The sequence below is a fragment of the Pristis pectinata genome, chromosome 5 (assembly GCF_009764475.1).
Source record: "Pristis pectinata isolate sPriPec2 chromosome 5, sPriPec2.1.pri, whole genome shotgun sequence".
Taxonomy (NCBI): Eukaryota; Metazoa; Chordata; class Chondrichthyes; order Rhinopristiformes; family Pristidae; genus Pristis; species Pristis pectinata.
In genome coordinates this window covers 100,406,228-100,415,351 of record NC_067409.1, presented here as the reverse complement: position 1 = coordinate 100,415,351, position 9,124 = coordinate 100,406,228, and the positions used below count along the sequence as shown (strand labels likewise).

The 9,124-nt window shown below is 41.2% G+C and overlaps 1 protein-coding gene across 3 annotated transcripts in view; it reads right to left on the bottom strand.

Annotated features, from left to right (window-relative positions):
• Nucleotides 1–1,116: 1,116 nt before the first annotated feature.
• LOC127570253 (sodium- and chloride-dependent transporter XTRP3-like) overlaps nucleotides 1,117–9,124 on the bottom strand; it is a 63,434-nt gene continuing 55,426 nt past the window's right edge. For all 3 annotated transcript variants that reach the window (XM_052015595.1, XM_052015596.1, XM_052015597.1), the window contains one exon: nucleotides 1,117–1,245. In XM_052015595.1, the coding sequence (XP_051871555.1) occupies nucleotides 1,117–1,245 (129 nt within the window). The remainder of the gene's footprint in view (nucleotides 1,246–9,124) is intronic.

Here is a 9,124-nt window from a genome sequence, read left to right as displayed (position 1 = left end):
TTGGATGTCCAGAGAAGTAATGAACTTAGTCAAGAAGGAAAAGGACAAGTATGTAGAGCTTTGGAAGTTAGGATCAGACAGAGCACATGAGTAGTATAGAGAAGCTAGAAATGAACTCAAGAAAGGAATTAGGGAAGCCAGGAGGGGCCATGTAAAGTCCTTAGCAAGTAGGATTAAGGAGAATCCAAAAGCATTCTATACCTATGTCAGGAATTATGAGGAAAGGGTAGGACCACTTGAGGATAAAGAAGGGAATCTACATTTGGATGCAGAGGATGTGGGTGAGGTTCTGAATGAGTATTTCTCTTCAGTATTTACCCAGGAAAGGGACATGCAGGATGCAGAAATTGGAACGGAGGGCCGAAACATGTTAGGGCATTTAGAGGTCAAGGAGGAGGCAGTGAAGTAGAGGACCCGAAGCCCTGGAATTCCCTCCTTAAGTCTCTCCACCTAGGCTTCTGCCCCCTTCCTTTCCAGTCCTAATAAAGGGTCTCGACCCGAATCGTTACTGTTCATTTCCCTCCATAGATGCTGCCTGACCTGCTTAGTTCCTCCAGCATTTTGTGTGTGCTGTTAAGTCTCTCTATGTAGCTTTTCATGTTTTAAGCTTCTCCTTAAATCCTAGTTCTTTAACCCCACGTCTCCTAATATTTTATGGCTCAGTGTCAATTTTTGTTTAATAATATTCCTGTAAAGTAACTCGGACATTTTAATATTTTAAATGTTTTATTTAAGTAGAGACAATAGTAGTTATGAGGTAACATGTTTGGCAACACAACATGTAGAAAATTTCAGAGCTGCCCAGTCTCCCAAGATCACAAAAGCAGTTGAATAATAATAAAGCAGAACTTGCATTTATGACCGTCCCAAATGCTTCGCTTCCAAAATTTCACACAGTCCATCTTACACCAACAATGTAATTTCCAAAATATTTTAACATTAGCAGATATAATTTTTTAAAACCAATTTAAAATAAGTAAGAAGTAATTAATATTTGTTCCATAGAACTTTCCAGTTATTAATGCCAACATTTACAGTAAATTATAGTTCAGAAGGAATGCTTTTTTAAAATACAGTTTTAAGATACCCAAGTTAACTTTTTAACTATAGCAGGCTTCATTTTTTCAGTTGCTTCCTTATATACACAACTATTGCCATCAAAGGAATGCAGCTTATTGAAGCAACAACGAGAAGTCCAATGACAGCCAAGGCATAAGTAGGATATTCCAGCGTCACAGATCTTCCCTGGAAAATATAATATCACAGCAACTGTCATATCTGCTCAGAAGTAAGGATCTCAAAAATCAACACCACCACCCCCCCAAAAAAATTCACAAACTCATTCACAGTGTAAAAATTATTACTGAAATTCCACAGACTTCAGTGTCACAAAATCCCTTTTCCAACTGCATGCAGTTCTACATAAGAACATAAGAAATAGGAGCAGGAGTAGGACATCTGGCCCAGCGAGCCTGCTCCGGTGTTCAAAAAGATCATGGCTGATCTGGCCGTGGACTCAGCTCCACCTACCTGCCTTTTCCCCATAACCCTTAATTCCCCTACTATGTAAAAATCTGACTGTGTCTTAAATATATTAATGAGGTAGCCTCTCCTGCTTCCAATGGCAGAGAATTCCACAGATTCACTACTCCCTGGAAAAACCAGTTTCTCCTCATTTCCGTCCTAAATCTATTCCCCCGAATCTTGAGGCTATGTCCCCTAGTTCTAGTCTCACCTACCAGTGGAAACAACCTTCCTGCCTCTATCTATTCCTTTCATAATTTTATATGTTTCTATAAGATCCCCTCTCATTCTACTGAATTCCAGGGAGTCTGGTCACAACGTCACAGAAATCAGGTGATATCTCCTGAGAGGGTGCAGAGCAGATTTATAAAGATGCTACCAATGCTAAAGAAATCTGGCTATGAAGAAAAATTGGCTACCCTAAGGGTTCATAGACTTGTACAGCACAGAAACAGGCCCTTTGGCCCAACGCATTCACGCCAACCACTAATTCTATTTACCAGCACCCGGTATGTAGCCTGCTATGGCTTGATGATTCATGTGCTTGTCCAGATGCTTCTTAAGTGTTCTTAAGTGCTTCCACCATTTTCTCAGGCAGTGCATTGTAACCAACTTGGTGAAAAATATTCTTCCTCAGATCCCCTCTAAATCTCTTTCACATATTAAACCTATATCCTCTGGTTTCAGACATCTCTGCCACGGGGAAAAGTTCTTTAACTATAAACCGTGATCTATGCCTTTCGTAATTTCATATTCCTCTTTCTGGCGTCCTGTCAGCCTCCTCTGCTCCAAAGTAAACAAATCTAGCCCATGCAGTCTCTCCTCATAACTGCAGCATCCTTGCTATGGTGTGGTGAGCAGAACTGCACACAATATTCCAGCTGTGGTGACACCAATATCTTTGTAACAAGATCTCCTGCACTTAGATTAAAGGAAGCAAGTTTGCTGTATGCTTTCTTCACCTCTACTTGTGCTGCCACCTTCAGGAATCTTTTGACTTGTACACCCTGGTCCCTTTTTTTGCTCAACATTGCCTTGGGCTCTACCAATCATGTTGTACCCTAATAAGACCACCGGAAATGCCTCACCTCACATTTATCGGGATTAAATTCCCCCTGATGTTGCCCCACCCAATTTACCAGTTAATCAATATTAGCTGGTGAGTTCCGGCTGAAGACTACCTTCCTCGCTATTAACACCACCGCCAATTTACTCATCATATCTCCTACATTCATGTCTAACTCATCAATGTATCCAAGAAACAGCAAGGGTCCAGCAACAATCCCTGGGGTACAATTGTGGTCACAGGCATCCTATCACCAAAGCAACCCTCCACCATTACCCTCTGTCTCATATTACCTCACCTATCTTGGATGCAATTTTCCAATTTGTCTTGGATGCAATGGGCTTTAATCTTTTGGACCAGCCTTGCACGTGGGACCTTGTCAAATGCCTTACTGAAGTCCACGTAAACCACATCACCCACACTGCCCTCATCATTATGTTTAGTTACCTTTTCAAAAAAACTGTTAAATTAGACTGTTCAATTAAATGCTATCATGTTCATGCCTTTTTCACAATAACATGTCATTCCATTATGAATCACCACTGATAATATTCCTGAGTTTTGGTCTGTAAAGAGCTTGTTTTCCTTCATCAAGACACAGAGGGAATTAATAAGTAAGTGAAAATCAAAAAAAAACTGCATCTGCTGGGAGAGACATTACAGCAGTTCTGATGAGGGCTCCCAGACCTGAAATGTTAACAGTTTCTCTTTCCACAGATGCTGGCTGACCTGCTGTGTGTTTCCAGCATTTCCTTTTTCATTATTATAGAGCAAATTCAGTTCAAAAGCAATGACAAGGATATATGTTAGAAATACTCCATTGTCACCTGTGCTAAATGAGCTATTTGGTAGTAGCGTATTCTTCTCTCATAATTCAAACTTTGGGAGTTGAGTACTGTATATGTGTCAATGTGTGACAAATATAAATAAATAAAGCAAGGACAGTTTAGGACATGGCAGGGCAGCTTAAGTGCCTGGATTGCAGCAGGGAGTTTGTGGATGAGAAGATGGTCTCAAGCAAACTAATCTGCAGGAAATGTTTGTATTGTGGAGGGCTGAGGCTGTCACGTGACAGCACAGCCCAGCACCTGGTCAAAAGCCACACCACTGTCAATCAAGGTCTGGCTCCACCCCCACCCATCAGGGCACACCTGATGATTGGCTTCGGTAAACACCTTGGTACCTGGCCCCAGGCCATTGGCCTGCTCAAACTACCTGGGCTGGGCCACCCCCAGCCCTCCAGCACTATAAAGTGTGCTCCATGTGTTGGTTCAATCTCTTTGTTGCCCCGGAGGAATCGTGCAAAAATGCTGGAGAGACCACAGGTGAGATGTGCATCTCAACAGGTTTAGAAGCATTTTAAGTTAGGATTCCCTGGGGCGTGGATCCATGCCTGCACTGAGTCAAGGGGTGGCGGGTAGCGTAGTGCTTTTCCTTGATTGTTTGTACCCAGTTCATTTTGTGTGTGTGTGTGTTACCCGTTGTGATTTTCCCATGCATGCAATCACCGGTGCATGTGTTGCCCTCATTACCTTTTCCTGCATTTGTCTTTGTAAATAAAATCCTTTTCTAAGACTGTGTTCAGAGTCCTTTACTCTCAAGACCTCAAACAATGTTTCCAGCTTAAACCTCTCAGGTTCAGAATCATTGAGCTGGAGTGCGAATTGCAGACTCTCCAGTGCATGAGGGAAGAGGGGGATTTATTAGGCAGGTATGTACAGAATACAGTCATGCACCAGATGAAAGTACATTCATGAATGGCAGGGAGTAACTGTTGGGGAGCTGAATAGTGGAGGTTTTCAAACATTAGGAGTTGAGTACTGTATATGTGTCAATGTGTGACATATATAAATAAATAAAACAAGAGCAATTTATGAGCTACTGAGAAGGGGGTCCTGTCGATGCTGGTCCTGTCTAAGGATATGAAGTATTCATGAGGACAAGGAAATAGACTGTAGGGTGGACCATACCTAGACTATACTATATACTGAGCGACCATGCCGCAGAAGGTTTTCCAAGGGTGTGGGCTGGTGGGTGTGGGTGGGGGAGCTGTTTGAGGTGGGTGGCACTGGAAAGCTGAGTAAACATGAGAGTGATAGGTAACTCTATAATTAGGAGGATAGATAATATCCCCTGATGCCAGAAATAGAAATGTGTGATTGGTGCCTGGTTAAAGGAAATCACATGGCAGCTGGAGGGAAATTTGGAAAGGGAAGGAATAAATTAATTTTTGGTGGTCAACGTTGCAACAGTTGGGGCACAGGAACCTGAGGGAAGAGTCAGGAGGGAGAGAAGCAAGGCTGGAAGCACAAGTTAGAAAAGATGTAAGCAAAATAAATAGGCAGCAGAAGAAAAAGGAAAACAGTAAATGGGGTCAGTGTATGGAAAATGATAAAGAGCTATATTTAAAAACACTATTTCTGAATGCACACTGCATCCACAACAAGGTAGATAAATTAACAACACAAATGGTTGTAAATGGATATGACATAATTGCCAATACAGAAACATAATAGTTGGGAACTAAATATGACTGGGTATTGAACATTTAAGAGCAGGCAAAATGGAGAAGGAGGTGAGGTAGCACTGTTAACAAAGGGTAACATCAGTACCATAGTTAGAAAGGATTTGGGCTCAGCAAAATGTGATAGAATCAGTTTGGATGCAACCAAGAAGCAAGAACAGATTATATGAAAAAACAAAGAAAATGCTAAAGGACAGGATTTATAAAGTTACCAGAAGAATCAGTAAAAATGAGGATTTTAGAATTCAACAAAAGCTGATTAAGACATTTTTAAGGAAGGGCAAAGTTGTAAAGAGAGTAAACTCTATTAAAACAGACTTTAAGAACTTCCATAGGTATGTAAAAAGGAGTAGACTACCAAGGACAAATTTGGGTCCCTTATGGATTCGGGATAATTTATAATAAAAATAAGAAAATAGCAGAGGAATTAAACAAATACTTTGAGAAGAAGACACAGAAAACCTCCCAGAAATATGGAGAAAACAATACAAATGAATAAATAAATAAATTAGCATTAGTAAGCAAAACACCAGAGAAATTAATGAGTCTGAAAACTGAAAGATTCCAATGACTTGATGATCTACATCTCATAGCTTTGAGAGAGAGGGCTATGGGGATGATGGAGGCTCTGGTTATCATTTTTCAAAAATTCTGAAGATTGGAGGATAGAAAATATGATCTCAGCACTTAAGAACTGAGAAAGGGAGAGAAAAGGGAACTTACTGGCTTAATATCAGTGGTTGGGAATACGCTGGAATCCTTATTAAAAGGAAGTGATATCAAGACACTTGATGGATACTCCTTGCTGAAACCTAATATGCAGGAGGCAAACAGCATCTGCCAAACCTTCCACCAAGGCAAAAGGTATGTTTGCTTTTACTGCCAGAGGATTTTGTTAAAGAGTAAAGATGTTCAACCATAATTATTTGAGGCCTTGCTGGTGTACTGTGGTCTCCTTACCCAAACACATGATGTGCTTGCGATAGAGGAAGTGCAGCAAAGATTCACCAGACTGTTTGCCGAGATGACGGGTCTGTCATGAAAAGGGCTTGAGCAGGCTTAGGCCTCTATTTTCTAGAGTTTAGAAGAATAAGAGGTAACTTCATTGGAATTACCAAATTTTTAAAGAACTTGACAGGATAAATAATGGGAGAACATTCCCCTGGTTGAGGAGTCTGGAACAAAGAGTTAAAGTCTCAAAACAAGGGATAGGCCACTTAGGACGACTAAAGGGTGGTGATTCTTTGGAATTCTCTAACTCAGGAGATCTGTGGGGGCTTAGTCATGGAATTTTTGTTTATTCATTTTTTCAGGCTCAGGACATTGCCGGCAAGGCCAGTATTATTGCCCATCCTGTACTGTCCTTGTGCTGAGCTATCTTCTTGAATTGCTAGAATCCTTCTACTGTTGGCTGGGGAGTTCTAGGATTTGGACTTAGACTGAGCACTGTGAAGAACCAGCACTATATTGCCAAGCCAGTTGTTGTGCAACTTGGAGGGGAATCTGTAGATGGCGATGTTGTCATGCTCTTGCTGCCCTCGTCCTTCTTGGTGGAAGGTTTGGGAGATGCTGTTAGAAAAGTCTGGGTGAGTAAATGCAATGTATTTTATAGATGGTACATCCTGCAGCCACTGTGTGTAGGTGGTGGAGGGAATTAATGTTTTGGGGTTGGATAGGGTGCCAATCAAACGGGCAGCTTTATCGTGGATAATGTCAAACTTCCTGAGAATTGATGGATCTGTACTCATCCAGCTAAGTGGAGAGTATTTCACAATGTTCTTGAAGTACCATGTGAATGGTGAAAAGGCCTTGGGTGGCAAGAATCAAGTCATTGGCCACAGGGTACCCAGCCTTTAACCTGCTCTTGTAGTCATGGTGTTTATGTGGTTGATCTAGTTGAGTTTCTGGTCGATGGTGACCCTGTTGAAGGTCACGGATTCAGCAATAGTAATACCATTGAATGTTAATGGTGGGTGGTTAGACTTTCTTTTGTTGGATATGGTCATTGCTTTTCACTTTCATAACAGAAATGTTACTTATTAATTACTGGCCCATGCTTGAAAATGTTGTCTAGGTTTTACTGTATTCAGGCATGGACTAGTTCCCTTACTGAGGAGTTGTGAATAGAATTGAACATTGTGCAGTCACCAGTGAACATCCCCATTTCTGATCTTATGATGGAAGGAAGGTCATTGATGAAGCAGCTGAAGATAGTAGGGCCTAGGACACCACATCCACCACCCTAAACATTTCATGCACAGTGGCTACAGCATGTACCATCTATAAAATGTATTGCAGTTCTGAGGAGCTCCTACAGTGACGTTCTGGGGCTGGGATGTTTGACCTCCAACAGCCACAACTGTAAATCACCTTTATTTCAGTTGAAATATGGCTTGATCAACTTTTTAGTCTGAGGCGGTAGTGGAGCTGGATCAGTTATTTACTGTAGAGTGGAATCAAGGACACACAGGTGAGGAAATAGTCATGGTTGAGGAGGTCTTGGAAGTGTTCCTTCCAGTGGGTGCTGATTGTCTCTCTATCCTCCATAAGCTTTCCTTTGTTCTTGCCTTTGCCTTCTTAGTTAGGCCACTTTTATACAACTCTGGTTATTGTATGAGGCAAACGGGAGGATGCAGAGAATATTTACCTTAAGTGGACAACATTGTTGAACAACTATGGAGGTTACAGGGTGATACTTAACAGTATCCATTGCCTACTCATAGGATTTAAATGCAGAACCAGTTGGATCAAACTAGTCCAGTCACATGTTGAACGTGGATGAGGAAAGTTGGCAATATTAGATAATTAGTATATGAAAGGATCTGTATTCATATACCAAATTACCTTGTGATGTGGATTCAAGCTACACTAGTCAAGATATGACAAGTATGGATAAATGTCTTTGCACACACCATGATGTAGCGACAAGTACCAAAGAAGTGAAACATTAAATATCAGAAGGGCTAATAGATCTCATTCTCAACCAAGTCTTTGAAAAGATTTTAAAAGGATGAATTGAGTCAGGCAAATGGTTCGCTGAAGACATGAGACTGTATTATATGCAATGGTATTAGCTTCCAACAGTACAAGCTTCTATTAGGTCAAGACGTAGGGCTGTCACATCAAGAATATTGAGAAGTAATATTTCAGAAGAGCCTCATGCTGAACATTCTGGACTGTGACCATGCAGACAATTGCCAGAAGTGTTGTACCTTGGCCTAGACAAAATGATTTTGAAAAGCAAGTCAGCAATGCAGTATCTGTCAAGATTGAAGATCCACGCCAGCAAAGACAACTTTATAGAGTTGGAAATAAGATAAGATATCTTTATTAGTCACATGTACATCGAAACACACAGTGAAATGCATCCTTTTACGTAGAGTGTTCTGGGGGCAGTCCGGAAGTGTCGCCACGTTTCCAGAGCCAACACAGCATGCCCACAACTTCCTAACCTGTACATCTTTTGGAAAGTGGGAGGAAACCCACGCAGACACGGGGAGAACGTACAAACTCTTGACACAGTGGCCGGAATTGAACCCGGGTCACTGGCGCTGTAAAGCGTTACGCTAACCGCTACACTACCGTGCCACCACTGCTACACTAACGTGCCACCACCTCCAAGGAGGCCTTTCTAACAGTACACATTTTTTATATGAGAAGGGAATTGATAACTTAGTATTTCTAGACAGTCACTTGAAGTGGATTGGAGCAAAAATATTGGCTCCTGTACTGTAACAGAATGTACAACAGAAAAGTTGAGAACTATTTTATCATGGGCTATATGAAGAGTTAATCTCAGATAATGATTCTCAGTTTCTTTCATTTCCATTTGAATGCTTTATGAAACAAAATGGTATACAGCATACACTTACTTCACCATACCATCTAAAATCAAGTGGTGTGGCAAAGAGATCAATGAGAATTATCATGGAAGCAGAAAGGAAACAGAAGGGTACTCGAATTTAACAATGGGACATCCATTAGAAAACCTTTTGTTCAACTCCAGAACA